This window comes from Notamacropus eugenii, chromosome 3 (genome assembly GCF_028372415.1).
Source record: "Notamacropus eugenii isolate mMacEug1 chromosome 3, mMacEug1.pri_v2, whole genome shotgun sequence".
In the NCBI taxonomy this organism is placed as follows: Eukaryota; Metazoa; Chordata; class Mammalia; order Diprotodontia; family Macropodidae; genus Notamacropus; species Notamacropus eugenii.
The window spans coordinates 42,774,489-42,798,273 of record NC_092874.1 but is presented as its reverse complement, the minus strand read 5'-3'; the positions used below and the strand labels follow the sequence as shown (position 1 = coordinate 42,798,273).

Here is a 23,785-nt window from a genome sequence, read left to right as displayed (position 1 = left end):
GTGTGCAGGATAAGTGGGAAGGACTAAGTGAAGGAAGACATTAGGACTAAAAGGGGTTGGGAAAATCTCCTGTGAAAGTAAAAGATGGGATTTCATTGGTACTTAAAGGAAACTGGGGACCCAGGCAGGAAGCAGAAAGGGGGAAGGAGACTGTTCAGGCGTGAGGGGCATAACTAAGTGATGGAGTTTTTTGTTCATGGAAGACCAGGGTTGTTGGACCAGAGGGTACATGCAGGGTGTAAGGCAGGAGGGGGCTAGGCTCTGAAGGACTCAGAATGCTAGAGTATTTGGTCCTAGAGGGCTCAGGGAGTAGAGGAGTGACAGTCAGACCTGCACTTTAGGAGAATCATTTCGGTGGCAAAATGGAGGATGGACTTGAGTGGGGAGATCCTGGAGGCATACCCCTTCCCCAGCAGGCATGAAGTCATGAGGGTCTACATTGTCAGAGGGGAGAATGGGGAAGTGGGAGAGATGTTGCAGAGGTGAAAGCAGCAGGCCTTGGCAACGACTTGGATATGGAGTCAGCAGGTAGGGAAGAGATAGTGAGAAACCCAGAACGACTCTTAGGTTGTGAGTCCAAGAGACTGGGAAGATGGTGTTGCCATCCACGATAAGTGCTGAATAAAACAGTCAGAGATGTGAAACTGAGATCAGCAAGGAGGTTAGGGCAAGATTAAATCAGTAGATTCAAGAATCATCAGCATAGAATTGGTCCTCAAATCTATATTAGATCTTGGGATCATCAAGTAAAGTAGTATAGAGGGAGAAGAGAAGAGGGTGCTAAACAGAACCCTGAGGGACACCTATGGTAAGAGGACATGATCTGGAGGAAGATCTAGCCAAGGAGACAGAGAAGGAGCAGTCAGAGACATAGGAAGAGAACCAGGAGAGATGGCATTCTGAAAGCCTAGAGAAGAGAATTCTTCTCATCAACATTCATCAACAGTGTCAGAGACCACAGAGAGGTCAAGAAGAATGAACGTTGAGAAAAGGCTGCTGAATTTGGCAACTAAGAGACCATTTGCATCTGGAGAGGGCAGTTTCAGTGGAATGGCAGGGTTGGAAACCAGATTGTAAGAGGCTAAAAAGGGAGTGAGAGGAGACAAAGGCACCCATTGTAGATGGCCTTTTTGAGTTGAGCTGCAAAGGGTAGAAGAGGATGATAGTTCATGAGGTTGGAAGGATCCAGTGATGGTTTTTTTAGAATGAGGGAGACATGGGCATGTTTACAGGCAGTAGGGAATGAGCCAGTAGACAGGGAAAGATTGAAGATAAGTGAAGTAGGTATGGCAGAAGGGGCAGTCTATTGGAGAAGACAAGAAGAAATGGAATGACATGAGTAGGCTGAAGGATTGATTTTGTTAAGGAGTAAGGCCAGCTCATCATGGAAAGCAGGAGTGAAGGAGGAGAGGGCAGCAGAGAGAAAAGGAAGCTCACAGTGGCCTCAATTGTTTTCGTAAAATGTGAGGCAGGGTTTTCAGCTGAGAGAGTGAGAGCAGGGAAGCCATGGGAGGCTCCAGAGGAGGGAGGAGAAGGTTTGAAAGAGTGGGATAGTGAATGGATAAGGGAAGTAGATTGAGAGTCACTCTGTAGTCCCTATTAATGAACCTTTTATCCTATTGTTATCTATATTCCCCTAGAGCAGCATTTCCCCACACTCCTTTCTTCCTAAATATAAATGGTGAGCCCAATAAGATAGCTGTGTTCCATAGAAAGCCTGGCATCTCTCAGCAGATCTTTAATATTAATCATTTATAATTATGATATCCTCCCCATTTTCCCATGTGTATTTCCTGTTGACATGGAAATAAGACAGAGCGTTTAGCGACTAGAGCCAGTGGAAAATAAGGCCATTAATAAAACATCTGCATGTTTTCTATTTAAGTGATCTAATGAATTGGAAACTACTACAGAGTCCTAACTCACTTGTCTTTAAAGAGCAGGCCCTGAATATCACCCGTGGGACTAGCTACCTTCTGCCCAAGGCTGTTTTGCTATGGTTGATTTTGTGGAACAGTAATGACATTTTTAAGTCAAATGTGTCAAAAATTCTCAAGCAAAAATGGAATTTGATTTCCATCATACTTTTCCTTCCCTACAACCCTTTTTGTCTTTTAGAAAAGTTTGAGAATGAAAATTACTTGTTCAAAAACTCTTCTTGCAACTCCTCTAGTCTCCATGTTGTTCATTAGATAGAATTTTATTGTGTGCAACATAGCCCAGTGGAGAGTCCGATTATTTGGAATCTAAAAGACCTGAATTCAAGTACTGCCTCTGACAGTATCTTTGTGACCTTGAACAAGTCAACAATTTTCTTATCTAAAAAAATAAGGATGACTACTGACCCAGACCCATGATCCTTTGATCTTCTCTGATCCTTAGTTAATATTGCTGTTGTGGCCTTTCCTGTGACGACTAAGCTAGGGTAGTATAGGACATGCCCTGCCGTGGAATGATGACCTTCTTATTAAAATTGAAAATATGACACTCAGGTCTCAGAAATCTAGCAAGCCTGCTGCCCTCTTACATAGCCTTCTGCCATTGCTGTTGGTTGGTGGTCCCTCAGGTTCCTCCAAGCTCCCCCAGTCTCTTTTTGCTCATCAAAAACACCCAATCTTGGATTTCTGTGATTTAACCCTGACAAAAGACCTGAGAGCTCCTCTTCTTTGACCCTCTCACTACAGATGAGGAAACCAAGGAAACAGAACACTTTGCAAACCTTAAAACACTGCATAAATGCAAGCTATTACTGTTGTTGTTACACAGATGGCAAGTGGCAGAAGCAGAAGTTGAACCCAGATCTTCTCACTCCAGATCCAACCCTCCTGCTGGTAGCCCACTCCCCTGACTCCAGTCCTTTTGTTTTCAGAAGGAAAAACCCACAGAAGCTTCAGTGTTGCATCAGCTGACTTCAGTGCAGAACTGGAGGTGGCAGAGGACTTTCTTAAACGATAATTGTAACTACAGTAATAACCCTCTGCGATGTCATTGATAGAGGGAACGCTCATCCAAGGACTCTGCCTCTCTGTCAGACTGTATGTCAGTGTAGAGAGGACGTGACCCTAGACAGTCTTTACTCCACCCTAACCTTGCTATCCCTTACACCTGACATCTTACTTTTTTTTAAAGAATCGACCATTCTGGGAGGCAGGGAGGGCATCACCTTCCCCATTTTACAGGTGAGGGTTAAGGGGTCACCAGGACTCCAGCCCAGACCTTTCTGATGCCAAGTTCATAGCTCTTTTCTCTGCCCCTAGGCAATGAATGTCCAGGGGCTTAAGTTACACAAAATATCCAGAAGACTTTGCCTTACAGGGACAAAAAAAATATGACAAGATAAATGGGAGAGAATCCAACAGTACAGACTGACAGGTGAAGTCCCCATCATTTGGCCTCAAAACATCTCTAAGCGTTATTTTCCTCACTTCCCCTGCACGTGTTCTATGTTCTAGTCACCCTACTGCTCACCCCTGCGCAGCTAGAGCCTGGACTTCCCTGCTCCACTCTGTAGTCATTCTGTGTCCCGGCTCGGCACGTCTCTCCCCTTCATCTTTCTATATAAAAACCCATTCTGAGAGGAAGCAGAATATAATGGGGACAGCATCAAGAATGGGGAAGGACCTCAGTGTCATTTCCAGTTTTGGTATTTATCACCTTTCACTTTCTCTGGGATTCACTTTCCTCATCTAGAACAACATGAGAGAGGTAGACTACATAACCTTTAAGGTCTCTCCCAGTTTTGTTGTGTTCGTCCTTTGTTTTCAAAGAAGACCATGCCATCAGAGAAATCACGACATGACTTGCACTTCACTTTGTTTTGAGTGAGGGAGGGCTGTGCAAGGTCACCAGCCTCACTTTCTCCTTCTGAGCCATCTGGATCCAGTGACCAGGTATTCATCAGTATGACTGGAGCCAGCCCAGGATGCAGTGGAAGACTTTGGCCTTTTAGTCTAAGGCCTTTTCAGGTACTCACTTAGAGTGAGGTAATTCCCATTCAGTGAATAGGCCTCTTTAAAAGGTAGTCAGGGGAATGGCCCCTTTAATAGAAAAGACAAAATAAATAGATAAGTCACTCTGGGAGGGGCAGAAATCTCAGGGTTGTTGTTTCCAAGAGAAACTTACTACTGACATTCACTCTAAGCTGGGAGGGTCCAAGTAATAATAAGTCCTATGATTTATTCATCAGGTCCTAAGTTACGTTTTGATTCCCTCTATCAGCTATGTTTTCTCTGAAACACCCTCACACACATATTAAGAGAGAGACAGAGACAGATTAAGATTAAAGAGGATTGGGAAAATTTTCTTGGAGAAAGTGGAACTTTAACTGGGACTTTTGAAGGAAGACGGGGAAACCAGGAAATGCAGATGGAAAAGGACAAAGTTTTAGGCATATTACTCATTTTTGTATTCCCCCACCCCCAACCCCTAGGAGAGCACCCAGCAGAGTGTTGTACTCACAGTAGATACTCAGCTTGGACAGTACTCACTGTACTGTATTTGAATAAACTTCACAACTTCTTCCTAGCACTTGACCCCCCCAGCTTCTGCTCATGAGAAGAACAGTCTGGCTATTCTGGTTGTTCTGAACAAATAATAACTTACTAACCTACAGAAATTCAGGGGCAGAAAGTCTTTCTCTGTACATTTCATACTGTGTGAGTATCTTATATACTTTATCATACATGCCAACAATTGTTGTGGAATTTAAAAGTTGTCATCACAGAACTAGGAGAACATTGTGCATAGCCACAGCAGTGTTGTACAATGATCCACTTTGATAGACTTAGCTCTTCTAAGCAATCCAGTGATCTAAGACAATTACAAAAGATTCATAATGAAAAATGCGATCCACCTCCAGAGTCTGGATGCAGATTGAAGCGTACTAATTTTCACTTTTTTTTCTTTCTTGAGGTTTTTCCCATTGGTTCTGATTCTTCTTTCTCAACATGACTAATGTGGAAATATATTTAATATGATTGTACATGTGTAACCTATATCAGATTGATTGCCATCTTGGGGAGGGGGAATAGAAGGGAGTGAGAGAGAAAAATTTGGAATTCAAAAATCTTACAAAAATGAATATTGAAAACTAGTTTTACATGTAACTGGAAAAAAATACTAAGAATCATTCTAAAAAAACTTACCATCACATTGCATTAAACATTTTCACCCTTCTGTTATAGCTACCTCCTTGTAATTTAGGGAAAAAATGTGCTGACATGTTCTAGCTTGTGTAAAATGATTTAAAGAAGGCCCCTCTTTCTAGGAATTTATATTTTATAATATACCTTATTTATGTTAATGAACGCATTTCTAGTTATTCCCTATAGTAAATGCTTTAAGATTAAGATTAAAGATTAAGATATAATATGAACTGTTAAGTTTCATTGGACCCATTTTCATTATTAAAATAGGTGTATGCAAATATATAGTTCAGTTTGTGGTCTAAAGATTTATAACAGCTAAGAAAATGAAATTAATATATTCAAACACATACAGAAAAATAAATTAAAACAGAAAATTCAAGCCTCAAAAATCTGAGTCAGTTTTTTCGAAATAAGTAAACTTAACCTTCCTATATTTAGTTTCCTGGCCTTGGGAAAGAATGCACTAGCTGCCATCCCCAAAGAATCTAATTATCATCTTTTCTTAGCTAATTTTCTCTCTACCATGAAAGCTTGGCACTTTTACAATAGTGAAGTCAATCAACTCTGTCTTTCAGAAGGCGGCTCTAAATAAGCTAGCACTGTTCTCTTGGTTTCCAAACCACATTCCATTGCTCCAGCTATGACCGCATGCCTAGGGAAGAATACAGTTCTGCAGTTAACATTCAGTTCTCCTACTTCATTCGTTTTAGCCAATAACTGAGTATTTCTATGAGTGTCTAAATGTTGTTATGGGCTCAGCGTCTCCCATCTCCTTTTCAATTTCACAGGAGATGCGTGAAGCTTTGGCCGACCTTCCCGAGTGGTATGGAATAAAAGGAATGCAGGCACATTGGATAGGAGACTGTGGCGGATGCTATCTTGACTTCACTTTGAAGGTAAGTCACCATTAAACGGATCTATTTGGATTAACACAGTCTCCACAAAGGAATATTTTTTTGAACTGGTTAGGTAGGGGGTGATTGTTTCCATAACCCTAAATGCCTCCGATTTCCAAATTAGGGTTGATGTGTTTCCTCCTCCCGACCCCTCTGTGGAGGCCTCATCCAGATGTGGAAGTGACCCCGGCTTCTGGAAGGCTATGAGAGTGACACACAAGCTCCAGCAGATTCTACCTTGCTGGAAAGGCTTTGAATACAGCCACAGCAACACACTAGACCCAGCCTCACCAAATACAGAGAGATCCGTTGTTTTCAGGCTGGACACTAGGGGATGATTTCTTTAAACACAGCAAGCCATTAAACAAAGAAAAAATGCAGAGGGCACCATAGTCTTCAGTCCTTACAGAAAGTGACCATGACCGAGTGGAAGAACAGGAGGCAGAGGATGTTAAGAATCACACAGTTTTTAGACTATATAAGGATTATTTTAACTGTTGGTACTCTAAATAGAAGATCCTTGTCTAAAGACTAATTAGTTAACCAGAGGAAATGATTCGTAGCACTCCTGGCATTCTTGCTATAAAGGAAACCAGAAGATGTAAGGAAGTTGCTGTTAAATGGAAGGCAGGTTCACGGGTTTGCCTCACAACAAGTAAAGGAGGTGCTCAAGTTGGTTTCGTTCTTGTTCACAGCATGTGATGAACATAAGCAAAAAGATCACTATGAAAATACTTGGAGTTTATAGCCCAGCAGCCTGAACTCGATGTGACCTTCTCAATTAAGCCAACATGAGCATGAGTGCTCAGTGACTTGAGGGAAAGGGGGACAAAACAATGTGTCAGAAACTGCAGCTTAGGCTCCAGAAACAAAAGAGACCAGAAGCTTACGTGCTCCCTGTAGGATGATATCTCATTAATACTGTATTCAAGAAGAGAATTGGAAGGTGATGAATGTGGAAAGAATCAAGTAACTTCAAGAAAAATGGAGCTGACTAATCCAACCATTCTGGAGAGCAATTTGGAACTATGGCCACAAAAATGTGCATACCCTTGGACCCAGCAATATCACTTCTAGGACTGTATCCCAGAGGATCATAAAAATGGGAAAAGGTCCCACATGTACAAAAATATTTATAGCAGCTCTCTTTGTGGTGGCCCAGAACTGGAAATCAAGGGGATACCCATCAATTGGGGAATGGCTGAAGAAGTTGTGGTGTATGAATGTAATGGAATACTATTGTGCTGTAAGAAATGATGAACAGGAAGACTTCAGAGAGGCCTGGAATAACTTATATGAACTGATGCTGAGTGAAAGGAGCAGAACCAGGAGATCACTGTACACAGTAACAACCACAGTGTGCAAGGATTTCCCAAAGGCAAAATGCCATCCACATGCAGAGAAAGAACTATGGAACTGGAATGCAAAATGAAGCAGAATATTTTCTCTTGTGTTATATTTTGTTTTGTTTGGGTTTTTCTCGTGGTTTCTCGCATTCATTTTAATTCTTCTGTGCAACATGACTAATATCAAAATGTGTATAATAAGAATGTATGTGTAGAAGATTGCATGCTGTCTCGGGGAAGGAGGGAGGGGGAGAAAATCTAAGACTTATGGAAGTGATTGTAGAAAACTGAAAACTAATAAATTAATTTTAAAAAAGAAAAGAAAAATGGAACTGACTTTAACAGAAAGGAAATGAGTAATTAGTAGTGTGGGCATCGTTGCTGACTCAGCTGTCCATGTGTAATACGGACTTTCCATTTGTTAGAGCCAAGGCCAAAGTGAGCTGTGTATTTCAAGATGAGATAAGGAAGACAAGATATGATCTGCAAATGAGCAGCTCCAGTTTGGGCCTGTCCTAACATGCTTTTGAGAGCAAAAAGTAGGAACCAAATTACAGAGCGCATGTTAAAATGGATTGTTACCATTTCCTGTGGAAGTTGAGCTGATGTAATGCAGTCCTTACAACACAAAGGCCAAAGAAGCCCAGGAAGTGCTTCAGGCAACAGACACTTAGTCTCCGCCACGTGGAGAGATATAGCACCGATTGTAAGGTGATGTAACTCATTTGCAAAATCTGATGGAGAAGAGTGGTGAAGGACCATGAACAGCATCACTTTTTCAAACAATGAGACCCAGGAGAGGCATTCAGAGTTTGCAGGAGGCCCAACACCAGACCCAGGCATGCTAGATCATCCCAAAAGCACCTCAAGATAAAACTAGGGGGAGGGAGGACAAGAAATGGAGAGCACGCTGGTATTTGTATAGCACATCGAGGTTCACAAAGTGTTTTACAATTATCTCAATTTATCTTTACATCAACCCTGGGAAGTAGGTGCTATTATTATCCCATTTTACAGATGAGTAACTGAGACAGACAGAAGTTAAGCGAATTGCCATGCATCACACATCTCGTAAATGTCTGAGGCCAGATTTGAGCTTAGGACTCTTTGACTCCAAATATGACACTATTTCTACAAAAACTGCTTTCATCAGTGAATAATGAAACCACTCCATTTGAACTCTCAACGTGTCAGTTCATTCCTGCACAGAGAAGTAGAAATGACATTGAAGAAAATGAAAGAGTGGAATGAAAAGCTGGACCATACTAAGTATATATACATGGAGGAGAGCCATGCTGGAGGGCACTGACGGACTGATTCTCAACGTATCTGAAAGAGAAGAATAAATTAAACAACTGAAGGGGATAAAGACCACAGACAGCATTACTAGTTTAAAGAAAGAAATAATGAGAGAACATTATTAACTACTAGTCTACATGCCTCTCTTTACCTTCATAAAACCTTTAGAAGAATGATCTGTACATGCATTAAGAACATATTTAGTGAAAACAATATTCTGCAATAAATCACATCTTTGTAGTCAAACGCTTGTCCAAAATGTACAGAGAATACAGAATCCCACTCTGTTTGTTTTTTGTTGACTAAAAAAAGCTTTTGATTTGTTAGAACAAAATGTAGCTTTAAAGGCTGTCATCTAACGAGATTTCTACCATGCCTACATTAAGATCATCTAAGATTCTTTTATAGATGCAACAACAAAGTTAACTTTGTTCAGTAGTCTCCTGATTATGTATATCAAGCAAAGTATAAAACAGAGAGACGTAATGCTCAGCAGTAGTCTTTGCCACTCTTAGGAAGTTATCCAGCATAATCTCTAAATGCAAGAAAGATGCCTTACAGATTCTGAGGTATTCCAGATGATTCTTTTTGCAGATTAATATTGTCAGTATTTTATTATGTATACATGTACATCAGTATTAATGTACTGAGTATATCAACACCCTTAACATTGCAGATTTCCTAAACAACCATTCACCATAATTTAGTCTAACAATTTATATGATAAAAATCAAATGGGTTAAGGATACATATCCTCTATTTAATCATTCATCAAACATTTATTGTGTGCCATCAGGTTACTTTGCTGGGATGCCTCTTTGTAGCACAAGAGTGTCCCTGGTTTCTAGAAGACTATACCAACAAGTACACGCTATGAAAGGGTCTACCATGTTGGACAGGCTTTAAGTACATCTCAGCAACAGACTAAGTCCTATTTCTGACTAAATACAGGAAGGTTGACATGTGGAGGCTGACTACTGAATGATGAATCCTTCGGCCATAGTACTCACAATGCAAAGAAAAATACAAATAGCCCTCGGTCCAGTGCTGTCCTCTTCTACTTCTGCGTTAAAGGTTACAGAAAAGAGGGAGGAAGGTACTAAGATTCTTGGTAAACTTTAACTTAGCTGTTGCTACTGTATGTCCAGTGACATGTTCCTAAAAGAACTGAATCATATCAAATTTGACATTCTCGTTAAAAATGAAAGCAAAGGACAAGACAAAGTCATAGCTAAATTAAAGTATTATTCACAGCTTCTCTCGGCAAGGAAAGAAAAGAGTTATTGTGATCATGCATCCAACGTTATTTCTTGAGCCTTTGGATCATTTTATATTATAGTGCACATATGAATATATAAAATATATGAAAATACTTTCACATTATTTCTTTCAAACAGGTTAAGAAATAAAGTTCATATTACTGCCTGAATCTCTGGGGCAGGTTCCCCTCTCCCTCACTCAGTCCTCTTTCCCTACACTAAATCAGTAGAAATATTAGTTTCTCTCCTGTTACTTCTGAACCTAGACTTGGCATATACAGTGATGCCCAGCATGGCGCAAAGCAGCAGCAGGAACCTCTTCTACGCCAAAAGGGCTGACTGTCTACCATGAGGCCTTTGGGTAGCTTGAGGAAGCTGACACTAGACTCAGTCTTGATCCAGTCAATGATGTCCTCTTCTGGAGTGTGCTCAGCTAGAATAACTTCATGGAGATAACATCTTGACTATCATTATCATGCTTATCATTCAAGGGATGCAAAGGCATCTCTTCAAGAAGCTCACATTCTGCTGGGGGAAACAACAAAATGTACACAATGTACATACAAAGATATTACATGTAGTTGGATGGGCATCCCATTGAATTGATCCATCTGTGCAAATACCTTGGACAAACACTGATGACAGAAAATGAATTGGGGCCCCAATTAGATAGAAGAAAGAGGACTGACTGGATTGTTTTTGTAAATTGTGCAGTGCTTTCAGTGACTCCAAGCTTCTCCCTGAAGTGAAAATCTGTGATTTAGCACCAATATTCTTCCAGTGATACTGTATGGATGCCTACCATGGGGTATGTGGGGTGTTCAGGAGGACTAACACCTCTGGTATGAGAGCTTGCTGAATCCTTTTCAGGGCTGTTCATCCACCTTTGGTGTCCCCCTGTCACCTAGCTCTCTCCTGTAACTCTAAGAAGTGCAATGTCCACTCAGCAGATGAGCTAAACAAGGTTGAGGGTACCTAACAGGCCTCAAACCTATAGGTGAGTTAGGGGAGTGTCTACCACATTCATGTGAAGACTTTCCCCCAGCAGAATGGGCGACTGAGAACAGTTTGTTCCAATGAACTTGAAGGTGACTAAAGTAGGCTCTGTGGAGCACTGAAAACTTGATCAGACATTGAAGATGCCAAGGTCATCACTGCATCATGGGCCATCACCAGTTGTCTTGACTTTTTGTCTTGCCATTGGACTTAAGTGACTCTGGAAGGGAGAATGAGACTGATGACTTTGTGCAACTCTGCCTTGCTTAAATCCGATTCATGAGTAAGTCAGTACATCACTTGTGATGTCACTGGACCTCTTTGAAAATGAAGGACAAAAACCAAAACAATGGATGCCTACTGTTGAGCACCACAGTCACTGAGGAATCAAAGTTGTATGACACACAAAAAATATTGGAGAACTATATGATGCCTTGTAGGCTTCAGCAAATCACTGAAGATTAAACTGAAGGATAACTTACATGTGATATCAACAAAGAGGAGCATGACCTGATGAGAGCCAATGATGGCACTGGAGCCCACGTACTGCACTGGCGCCCATTTTATAAGACCTAGAGAAGGGGCTCAAGAATGTTGAGCAGAACCCCTCTGGAAGATTTATGGGAGGCCAAGAACGAATTACACAGTCTCAGAAGGTATGCATAAATAGGTTACCATGTGAAATCCCCATGTCAATGAGATTATCACTCCACTGAAGGATATATGAATGGTGTGCTTCATTTCTTAAAAGCTCTGGGGTCTGAGAAAATACAGACCATTCCAAGAGCCCCGTTCTTGAAGGTCTCACTGACCCCTGTCTGTAACAGCTTTCATCAGTTATCACTTGTACCCCCTGGCCCTTGCTTTTCTTATACCTCATTGAAACCCTCCTCATTTCAGACTGCCCAGTAAGCTATGAGAAGGAGCTGAGAGGACAGGCCGGCTCGTGTCTTCAGGCTTCTCTTCTCTTTGCCAGATAAGGGCCCCAGAACCCTCCTCATTTCAGACTGCCCAGTAAGCTATGAGGAGGAGCTGAGAGGACAGGCCGGCTCGTGTCTTCAGGCTTCTCTTCTCTTTGCCAGATAAGGGCCCCAGAACCCTCCTCATTTCAGACTGCCCAGTACAGTCTGAGGAGGAGCTGAGAGGACAGGCCGGCTCGTGTCTTCAGGCTTTCCTTCTCTTTGCCAGATAAGGGCCTCAGAACCCTCCTTGAAATGCATCAACCAGCCATAGACTTCCTTTGGTTTTCTTGTTCCTCTTGGGATAACATAACCCTAACTTGTTTTTATTTATACTAATTAAAAAATACCACGACATCAGTAAAAGCCTCTCTTTGAGCATCCTTGTACTATATCTATCTGCAAAGGGGTTCAGGTTATTAGTCCCTAGGGGTCCTTTGGTGAGGTAACCTCTGGTGCATCTCCCTTTTCCCTCTGCCAAGTCCTCTCTCATTGCCCTCCTCTCCAGTGCCAGCTCTCTGTGACCGCTGATTAGGGATGGCAAGGAAGTGGAAAGGGGAAGTTGCCTTAAAAACAGACAAAGATGACAAGGTGCCTTGGAGAGAAAAGGGAAAAGTTAACCTTTCCTGTATGATTTCTGTCAGGTAAATGACAAAGTAACTGAGGAGAGGTTGTCTGCTTATGCTTTAACTCCGGAGGCTGTCTATGGAGCATCCCACGTAGCCATCTTGCCCAGCCATCAACTCTTACATGGTAACAGCAGTCTGAAGGAAATCTTTCAGAGGACATTTATCCCTGGCAAAAGTGAGTTTTTAATTGAAAGATATTTGAGGTATAATCCAATGTTTAGATGCTAAAGTTCTTTGTACGTAGAGATCATATCTTCTCCTTACTTTATAGTTCTTATGATTTTGGATAAGAAAGGGGGCCAATGTGAGATTAAAATGACTTGCAGCTGATGGAATCTAAATGCAGATTGAGGCACTTTTTTTAGGTTCTTTTTTCTTGGGGTTTTTTTTTTTTTGGTTTGTGTTTTCTTTTGCAACATGACCGATATGGAAATGCGTTTTGCATGACTGCACATGTATAATCTATATGTAATTGCTTACTGTCTGAGAAAAGAGGGGTAGGAGGAAAAAAGGGAGGAGGAAGAGAATTTGGAACTCAAAATTCAAAAAAATCCCACAAAAGTGAAAAATTTGTTTTTATGTGTAATTTGAAAAAATATATATATAAAATTTCACATAAAATAAAATGACTTGCAGTTGCTATAGCAAGTTCTGACATGTAAGTGAGCATTTTTGTATAACCTGAAAATGGTTTTCTCATTGAATTTCTCACTGGAGTGTTGTTTATATACTCCATTTCTCTTTTAGTGGCTAGTAAATTTTCACCAAGTTCCTATGGGAAATCCCAGAAATTTTGAATTAATAGATCTGTGTTTAATGATATGTTGACTCTATACAAAGTAGGTCTTTCATAAGTGTCTTTTATGAAAATATAAAGTTATCAAGACTGATATTCTTGAAATAGATAACCAAGGTGGAACATTTCCTGATACCAACTGGGATAGATGAATGATATCCCTAGATAATTCAGGAGCAAGATAGTTAGCTCTTAGAAGCAATCATTTTGTTTTAAATTTACAGTATTGTTTAGAGTGTCGTCTTGAAGAATGATGAAAAAATCCTTTTAAATTAAAAATATTCTCTGTGTGTCCAGTTATAAATTTTTTTCCCTTCTTACTCTGGAAAAAAATCAGAAATCTCTCATTGGAAGGGAGGGTTATATAAAAGGAGGGGAACCTAGTCCTTGTGAATGATTTGAGACAAGAAATTGTCTTGAAAATTAGACAAACTGAAAAGATATGAATGTGAAGTCTTCTTGGAGATTGGGTGAGAGAGAATAAAATGAGCTAATACCAATGAAGGATTAAAAAGCTAACGATCATGAAATTTAAGGAGTTCAGAATATTTTAACATTTTCATGTTTTTTGGGTGATTGAGAAATCGTTTTGGAGAATGTCCAGAACAATATTTGGAGATACTTGTATATCTCTATGACTACACAGGTGTCTAAGACAGTGTTTCTAAAATTTGGCACAAACAGTGCATTTTGGTCGTGGATAAAACATTGGATATTTTCCCCTGCATAATCTCTGAAGTAATTCCAAATGAAATACAAAGCTTCTAAAATTTAACTCTGTCACATGACTCAAATATTCGATTGTTTTATAGTCATGCTAATTTGTTCAACATCTCTAGCTTATATCTATCAGATTGTCTGGATTTGGGTGGATAACATTGTTAGTGAAATCAGTATGGAAATTAATTCATGTGTAATTTTAAGAAAGTCAGTTATAATTCCTGTGAAAATGTACTTTTTTCTGGCATTTTAGTGGTTACATTTTTACAATGTTAATGTTTCATCCTGTCCTTCTTTCCCTTCCTGCATTTGCTATTTGTTTATGACTGTTATCATTAAAGTGACGTTTTTTCTGTAAATGTCAATTTCTAAGCAATGAACTACAAATAATCACAGAAATACAGAATTCAGAGTGAACTTCATTTTCATGAACTTGGATTCTCCACCTGAGTTTCCTCAGAGCTTAAGTAATGACTGTGATTTCAGCTCAGCTCCCAGGTCCTCCTCCCTGCTCTCTTCTTCCTTGGCCACCATGCTTTTCAGAACTGTTAGAGTCCAAGGCAATGAAGGGCTGACTCTTTTTTCACACCACAGGACTGTTGAAGGTAGATGTTCCTCTTCACCTAGTCATTCCCTGCTCTTGGGATCTACCTGTGCCCTAACACTTCTGACCTGTGTGACCATGGGCAGGTGCCTTTCCCCCTCTGAGCTTCCATTTCCTCATCTCCATCAGGAGAGGGCTGGATGAGGTGACCTTGGAGGTTCATTCCAGCCCTAAATCTCTGTTGATGCTGTTCTGCCCTCTTGTGCGGCAGCTCCTTTTCACAACCATCAGCTGACTTCCTTTCTCATGAAGTTCTTTACCTGGGTCGGACAACCCTTGCCCTCAAACTGAGCAAACTCAGCATATACGTTGATGTTCCTCTACACACTGATCTCAATTTATCAACCTCTTAAACTCCTGCAACTTCTAACTTCACTCCACGCCAATCATAAGCAAGAATGGCCGTAGTCTTGTTCTGACCTTTACCCCAGAACTGGTTTCTACCAAGCTTTTCTTTTTTTATGTGTTTTTATTTATTTCATTAAATACTTCACAATTACATATATAAAAAAATTTTTAATATTTATTTTTTAATTTTCAGTTCCCAATTCTCTTGTTCCCTCCTGCTCCTTCCCCCTCCTGGAGAAGCCAGGTAGTTTGATATGGATTATACATGTGAAGTTATACAAAACATATTTCCATATTAGCCATGCTACAAAAGAAAACACAGACAAAAAAAGGAGAAAAATAAAGGTGACACAAAAGTATGTCTCAGTCTGCATTCGGAGTTCGTCAGTTCTCTCTCTAGAGATGGAGAGCATTTTTCATCTTTGGATGAAATCATTATTAGATCGTTTTCTGTATCAGAGCAGCTAAGTCTTTCATAGTTGATCATCCTTACGATATTGCTGTTACTGTGTACAATGTTCTCCTGGTTCTGCTCACTTCACTTTGCATCCGTTCATATAAGTTTTCCCAGGTTTTTCTGAAATCGCTCTGCTCATCGTTTATTATAGCACAGTTGTATTCCTTCACAATCATGTAACACAACCTGTTTAGCCATTCTGCAATGGCTTGATGGTCATCTCCTCAATTTCTACTTCCTTGACACCATAAAAAGAGCTGCTACAAAATTTTTGCACAAATTGATCCTTTTCCCTTTTCATTGATCTCTTTGTAGTGATATTTCTGTGTCAAAGGGTTAGCACAATTTTATAGCCCTTTGCATGTAGTTCCAAATTGTTCTCCAGAATGGTTTTTACCAAATTTTTCTTAGCCAGTATCCTCATCATTACCACTTATAAACTTGGGCAGGTCACCCCCAGCTTTAGAAAAACAACAAAAAAACCTTCACTTGACCCTGCTGTCCTCTCAAGCTGTCATCCTACATCTCTTATCCCTTTACAATTAAATCCTAGAAAGAGTTTGCTCACTGCTTCCATATCTTCATCTCCCACTCACTTAGCAGCACTGTGTCGTCTAGCTTCTGACCCTACCACTCAACTGAAAATACTTTCTGAAGTTAGCAACAGTCTTTTAACTGCCCAATCCAATAGCCTTTTCTCAGTGTTCGTACCTCTTAACCTCTCTGTTACTTTGGAATACATCAACCACTTTCTTAGATACTTTCTTGCTTGGATTCTGAACTCTGCTTTCTGTTGGTCATTCTTCTAACTGACTTGACCTTTCCTCCCTTTATTTTTTTCTAGATCATTCTCCTCTTCCTGCTCACTAAACATGGACATCCATTACAGCTCTGACCTGGGTCCTTCTCCTTCTCCACGTTCTCCCTCTCCATGACTTCATTGCTCCTTTGGGTTCAGTTATCATCCCCATGCAAATAACTCCCAACTCCAGCCCTATCCAGCCTTATCCAGCCCTAATTTTTTTCTCAAACTCTACTCCTATATTAATAGCTGTCTGCTGCATATCTCTACCCAAATGTACCATAAGTACTCCAAACCTAACACATCCAAAGTACAACTCACTGTATTTTCCTGAAAACCTATCTTTCCCCCACTTTGTCATTTGGGTTCACAGTGCTACTATCCTTCTGGTGGTTCCTGGTATGGGATCTTGGAGTCATTCTTGACTCTGTCTTTTCCTCCATATCTGCTCAGTTCCCAAGCCTTGGTCCCCTTTTGACAACTTAAGTGCATTCATTCCCTTTCCACTCACAGAGTCTCTACTCAAGTCCAGGACTTCATGCATAGCCTCTCACAACAACCGCCTAATTGGTCTTCTTGAAGACTTCCACTCTCTCCCTTTTTCACACTTTCTCCACAGAGAGGTGGAACCCTCCCAAACCAAGGTTCCTAGAACACAGATTCGATCATATCGCTTCATGACTCAGAAATCTTCAGTGGTCCTCTATTGCCTTTAATATAAAATGCAAACTCCTTAACCTGGTATTTAAATCCCTCCATGCTGTGACTGCTATTCACCTTTCCAGTCCTATTTCATATTATTTTCCTTCCCATAATCTTTGTTCCCCACACACTAGCCTGCTGTCTACTGCTCACCCATCCCCCTTCCCTATTTGCACAAGCAATGCCTCAGGCCTAGGACACACTCCTTCCTCATCTCCAGCTCATGGCATCCCTGCCTTCCTTTAAAGCCCAGCTTGGGTACTCCCTTCCCCATGAGGCCATTTGGGATCCTGCCTGCCCCAAGTGCTCCCACTTTCTACCTCATAAGAGCATTCTGTGTAGCTTCATATATACTGGTGTATACGTTATTTCTATTTAGTAAAATGTAAGGACAAGGACAACTTTATGATTTGTCTTTGTTTCCTCAGCAGCAAGCAGGGTACCTTGCATATAGCTTGGTGCTCAGGAAATGTTTGCTGAATAGGATGAATATAAATTTTGCAGTAAATTCAGTAGCTACACCTTCAAAGTATTGGTGGCAGTATTCATGGTTTAGGAACAATATGTTTGCATTCCATTTTGGCGAAGTAGAAGTGCAGAGAGAATATTCTGTTCTTGAGGTTCCATGTTGAACTTTCTTCTTGAAAAAAGAGAGTGAGAGCACACAGACAGTTAGCTTAGTCAGGCAAGAAGTATCCAGGGAGTTGGGGCAGTGGATAGAGTGCTTAGTCTGCAGTCAGAAAGACCTGAGTTCAAACCCAGTCTCAGATACTTACTAGCAGTATGATCCTGGGCAAGTCACTTCACCTCTGTTTGCCTTAGTTTCCTCAACTGTAGAACAGTGATAACAATAGCACCTGACTCCCAGGGTTGTGACGAGCAGTAGATGAGACAATATTTGGGAAACTCTGTGCAAGCCTTAAAATGCAGTATAAATATTATTATTGTTAAAATGCCTGTTCCTACTACTAACCCACATTTCTAGAAGGATTCTAAGTTGTGCATATCTGTTATCTCATTAGACTATCACAATAACACTGGGTAGAAGGTAGTAATAATATTATCCCCATTTTGCTGATGAGAAGACTGAAGTTCATAGAAATTAAGTAACTTACTGAAGATCACACAGCTATCAAGTGGTAGTCAGAATTTGAACCAAGGTCTTCTGATGTTTGACCGGTGCTTTACCTGGAAAAAGTGCCAGAAACTGCAGAAGATAAATAGCTCTGTGCCCTCGATGATGTCCAAACCCAGTGTCCTCGGAGGCAGCCCATCCTGGAGAAGGGAGGCCTTGGAGTCAGAAGGCTCACATTCAGATTCTGTCTGAGGCTCCTACCTGCTCTGCAGCCACAGGGGCACATGAGATCTCCAGGCATCAGTTTCTTCATCCGTTAAAGAGTCTGGTACTATTCCTGCTCTCTGCCTCACAGGTTATTATGAGAGAAATATTTTGTGTATCGTAAAGTGCTATATGAAAGCATGTCCTCATGTTCATTATAATTAGTATTATTGTTAGTTCTGTTATTATTATTGCTAGACATGGAAAAGGAGCTTTTCCCCCTGGGGCTCCCTTTGGGTGGAGGAAGGGAGGGGGAAGAGGGAGGAGCAAGAAGCAATCAAGAGCCAATTTTACCTGTAAAAATAAACCAGCACTTAATTGGTCACATCCAATAGATGTCTGAAGCTTTTTTCTACTCTGTTTACAGAGTGGCTTAGAGGCATCGTCTTAACGCTGTAGCAGAAATTTATGGGAGAAGGGCTGCTGTTTGCATTTTAAAATAGCAAAAGCTAAGTGAGAGATAATTAATGAGAGTACTTTGTCAGCCATATCTCCGTCTTTAGTAGGGAATGTTTCTTATATGTTTAAAATATTAAATAATAGAAATTTGTTCATTTTCCTTTACATACCCTTTGTGCCTTAATGCCTTATATAAAACCTGTCTATTTGCTTAGCGTCTGAGTGTCCAGCACGAATTCTCGAATGAACAGAAGAATATACAGTAATCCCAGATGAAGCTATCAAGTGAAATGGGTTGTTTTCTGTAGTTACTGATACTGTTTTTTGCTGTCAGCTGAGCAAAGTTGGTTTGGATCATAGTTCAATGCTTCTAGTTTGAGAGATCATAGAAGCCATGAAAAATATCATTTGGCAAGTACCTTCCACGCTTCTGAAGCTCCTGCAGCCTCTTCCTGTGGCATGCTTCCATGTTCTTATCTTTAAGATATTCTGACCCTGGAGCTTTGGGGACTCTTCTTTACCTGGATAGAAAATGTTTTCTCTAGGTGAGCCTCATGCACTCAGTTCTTATTGGTTAAGTCTTCCAAGGACTCTTGGTTTCATCTGTGTGGATACTTCCTCCCCTCCCCCCCCAACCTAGACTCACCAACACAGGTCACAAACCCTCCTGAGTTTTGGTAGAAATAAATTGCCTTGGCTGAGCAAATTCTCCATCTGATAGTTTACCTTCTGGTGGTGAGCTTCTGCAAATGTAGCTGGGTTGGTCCTTGCATGACAGACATACAGCCCAGTGACCCATGATCACTGCCAACCACACTGAGGACCTCTTGTCAAGCTGGGGTTTGGGAGGATTTTTTAAATAATGTTTTTGCCACATAGCAGGTCATAGTAGGGGTTGGGGGGAGGGAAAGGTTATAAAAAGACGAAAAGTGGAAATTAATTAGGGAGCATTTGCTTTATTTTCATTCAGCAGCCTAGTAATTTATGGAGTACACTGGTGGCTTTACAGAGGACATGAGAATCCTCTAGGTTATAGATGCATTGTCAGAAAGAAGGCGATACTTTACTACTGGAGAGCTCTTTCTTTTGCCATTAATGAAGTCTTTTGGGGCTCACTTGGATCTTTTAACTTGTTCCCGCTCCCCAGTATAGACTTGAGGTACCACTGCCCCCTGGCTTCTGCATAGACTGTTTATTGCAGTTCCTTCTTTGGGTAATTGTTTCACAGCTCTGAAATGAATTATTGGAGGTAGACATTAAAATGATTAACTTTGGATGAACAGCTGGGATTTTTACCCATTCTTTTTACCTGGGCATCCACAGTTAACATTGCTGATGCCTAAATTCAGTGGACAGACATCCTCTCTGACATTTAGCACACAGCCCAGACTTGGTTTTCCTCATTGACTGATTACCTGGGAGATTTTTGGGGCGGTAATGAGGGTCCAACTGATAGATCATGCAACTCCCTGCATTCGTTTTCAGATTGTCTCACACCCGTGACTGCAGTTAACATGCTCACCAGTCAAGAAATCCCTGTTGTCATTGTGGCCACAACAAAATTGGAAGGCTCTCTAGACACAAAAATAGGTAAGTAGTGGTTAATAATGAATTATATGGAAATATTTTACCGTAAAGTTGGAATCCTAGCATGTTGCTCTTGACCAAAAAATGTATTATATTGTGTTGTTAAGATGAATTTCAGCACTAGTGGAAAAGGAAGGTCCTCTCTGTAGGCTGCACCTTGTAATCAGGAAGACCTGTTTTCAAGTCACCCCTAAGACACATAGTGGCTCTGTGACCTTGGCCAAGTCACTTGACCTTTACCCTCTAAGACTCTTGCAGAGAAAGTACTCACCCCCATGGCTAAAGCATGTTCCCTCACCCAGAGTTATAGTCTGTATCCCCATATTTCCTGTGTCCCACAGTGCTATGCACAGAGTAGGAACCACAATGATAAATATCTGTGGACGGGGAAAAAAATGAAAGAAACTTTGACTTTTCTATTATTTATAAACATATCCTTTCTCTCCTGATTCCCTCATTTCTCTCTTCTCCCCGCTCCGCATCCCTCCTCCCTAGTGTGGAGAACCTTGCCTTTATACAGAGGCTAAAAGAAAGAGGGTCAGGGGGGAGAAGATCATTGTAATTAACCAACCTAGCCATAGAGTCTGGCATTACGTGGGATGGAACTTTGTCTCAAGAAGATAAAACCAGTCGCATACTGTCTACTGGAGTATGGGTGGGAGGAAGACAAGGGAAGGAGGAGGGGCATTTATTAAGCGCTTTCTGCATCAGGCCCCATGATAAGTGCTTTGTAAATATTTTCTCCTTTGATCCTAAATGTACTTGTGATCCCCATTTTAGACAACCGGAAGGAACAACCCCCTAGAATCACCATTCTTCCTGTGGTGCCAGACTCCATTTTCTAGGAGGAATAAATTTAGGGGTTATCTAAGGAGAAACTGGGTTCGACATCATTTAGACACCACTCATTTCTGCCCATTCTCATTTTAAAAGTTTGGTGTTTAAAGAAAAGAACTTCTTTCATTTTCTACTTGTTTTATTCCTAATATTATTTATTAATAAACCAGCAGTACAGGAGCTCAAGAAAACCCCTTTCTGTATTAGTTTGCTTGCCGTCTTTTGATTCAAAAAAGGCAGCAGGACCCAATGGAGAGAGGGCTGGCCTAAATGTGGAAAGACCTGAGCTCGTCTGCCCTCTTACACTTACTGGCCAGATCACTTGACATCTCCACCCTGAATCCTCTAAGACTCTGAAGGGGCTAAGCATTGGCAGAGAGAGTTTCCTCCTTACCTGTACCCAGGAAATCCCAAGTCTGGTCCAAAAACCAAAGCCAAGCAATAAAGATTCAAGTCCTTGGAAATATGGGCACTTTCTAATACACCATAAAGAAGAAAAAAATTAAACATCTTTAGGTATCCAGGGATGTTTTTCTAACCTATCCAATATCTATCTGCCCTGGGTGAAATCTGTTTTCAGGAATGTTACTTAACTGATTCCAAACAGAGCAGATCTCAGCAGATAGAAGGTTTATTTGATCCTTTGCTTCAGGATAATTACGAGTATTTTCTATTCCATTGAGTTTTACATGACAACAGCCCTCTCAACATTTCTCCATCTCCCATGATGATTACATTTTCATTTCAAGATTTATCAGGTGACACTTTGTCCAAATCTCTCCTTTCCAATCTGTGTCTTGCTCCTAATCACTCTCTTTTCAGATGAACTTAGTAACTCTTCTCCCCTCTTGCTACTTTCACTTGGGGGCGTTACAGTTTGGTTTGTAAATTACCGGCATGTGTTGACTTCCTGATTCCTCAGCTGGTCTCTGGACAGTAGCTGGCTCCCTTAAGAACTTAGCTTCCTTACAATTGTTTTGTATCTTTGATAAAAATGCAGAAATGCCAAATTAAAAACAGCCTTCTTGGTATCATTTCAGTCACATTTTTTTTTTGTCCTTCTCCTACCTCAGATTCTTCATGTGTTACACCCTAAATGTGCGATTTGTATCAAATGGAGAGGCAAATAAATGTCAGGAAATGGTGATTGGAGTATCATTTCTCCAAGTTTCCTGTCTAGAGGTAGAAGAATCATTTCCTGGGACCATCACAAACAAGGCTGTTGCAAAGTGTCTCCCCCACAGAGACTTTCTGATTTTTCATCAGAACCAGCCCTTGGCAAAATTATGAGATTGAGTAGGTTTATTTCTGGTGTCTGTGCTCAGGCTTGCTTCTCAGAAGGGAAGCATCTAAAACCATATTTCCTTTGTGAAAAAAATTATATGTTAACTTTCCCTAGGGTTTTTTGCATTTTAAAAGAAGAGAACTGGGGGGAAATAACCAAAGGAGTGAATTTCTAATGGTTGAATTTCAAATACAGTAGCTGTTGGGTAGAAGTGATATTTTGGAGCTGAGAGGTTGAAATCAGAACCTTCCCAGGACCCCTGAAATTATACTACATAGACAACCACCTATTTGTAAATCAGTCTCGTTTTTTAGTCTTGCTCCAATGCTTTCCAAACGATGTTCTGTGGTAAAGTGGAAAAATAAACTCTGGAGTCAGAGGACCTGAATTCAAGTCCTATATCTTATCCTACCTATTCCAATGACCCTGGACAATTCACTCAACCTCTTTTAAAATGAGAGGGTTGGACTAGGTGGCCTTTGATGGTTTCTTTCAGCTCTAAATATATAATCTTTTGGTTTTAGAGCCAAAGTGATTCCTTGATGTTCAATTCTACCCATTCTTAAATTTTACTTTTTACCTCTTCTCTAACATAAATATTGCCAATTACAAATTTTAAGTACTTTTCTCTAAAACTATCCAATTATCCAAATACTCCTGTAGTACATTTTTTTCAGTTAATGGTCCTTAACTAGATTAAACATAGGAGTACACCTTGGCTGGTTGGAGGCCTTCAGCTGTTTATACCTGGGTCCCCACCCAGCTTAAATTGGGGGAGGGGCATAGGAGAAAACGGAATTTTGGTGCAGAATTAAGAGAGCTCTGGGATGGTGCTAAAGAATTCTGGAGTGTCCACACCACTAGGTTGTAAAAGTCAGGATATTTAAAGTTGACCCATTAGTAGATAATCACTCTAGAACAATGTTCTTGCTTAAGTAGAATCACTGATCACGTGAGAAAAATTCCCATGCCATGGGAATTCCCAACTTTTACACCTAGTCTTACACTAATGTTCTAGGGCCATGCCCTGGCTTTGGAATCACTGGGCTTGACTTCAGGTCAATCCTGGAAGCTGAATCAGGGCCTCACTTTCCTCATCTAAAAACTGAAGGGAGTGGCTTAGATAAGCAGTAAGGTCTGATGCCAGTTCAGAATTTAGGATCCTTACTCATTTTTCACAAAATGGACTAAAGAAATACCTCAGCCAATACGATTTTGGCATTTGACCTGCCTGCATTGATAGCTGTCAAATTTTGTTTTTTATAGATAGTTGAAGAAAAATCCAGAGCCCCAAAGTGTTAGGATAATGCCCCACTGCAGGAATGATTGGTTTTAGAAACCCCATTTCTACAAGGAAGCTTGCATGAGTTTAGGGATA

The 23,785-nt window shown here is 40.7% G+C and overlaps 1 protein-coding gene across 4 annotated transcripts in view; it reads left to right on the top strand.

Moving 5' to 3' along the window:
- The window catches only part of LARS2 (leucyl-tRNA synthetase 2, mitochondrial), a 165,041-nt gene that overhangs the window by 90,780 nt on the left and 50,476 nt on the right, over nt 1-23,785 (top strand). For all 4 annotated transcript variants that reach the window (XM_072651392.1, XM_072651394.1, XM_072651393.1 and 1 more), the window contains 3 exons: nt 5,936-6,043; nt 12,547-12,706; nt 20,184-20,288. In XM_072651392.1, the coding sequence (XP_072507493.1) occupies nt 5,936-6,043; nt 12,547-12,706; nt 20,184-20,288 (373 nt within the window). The remainder of the gene's footprint in view (nt 1-5,935; nt 6,044-12,546; nt 12,707-20,183; nt 20,289-23,785) is intronic.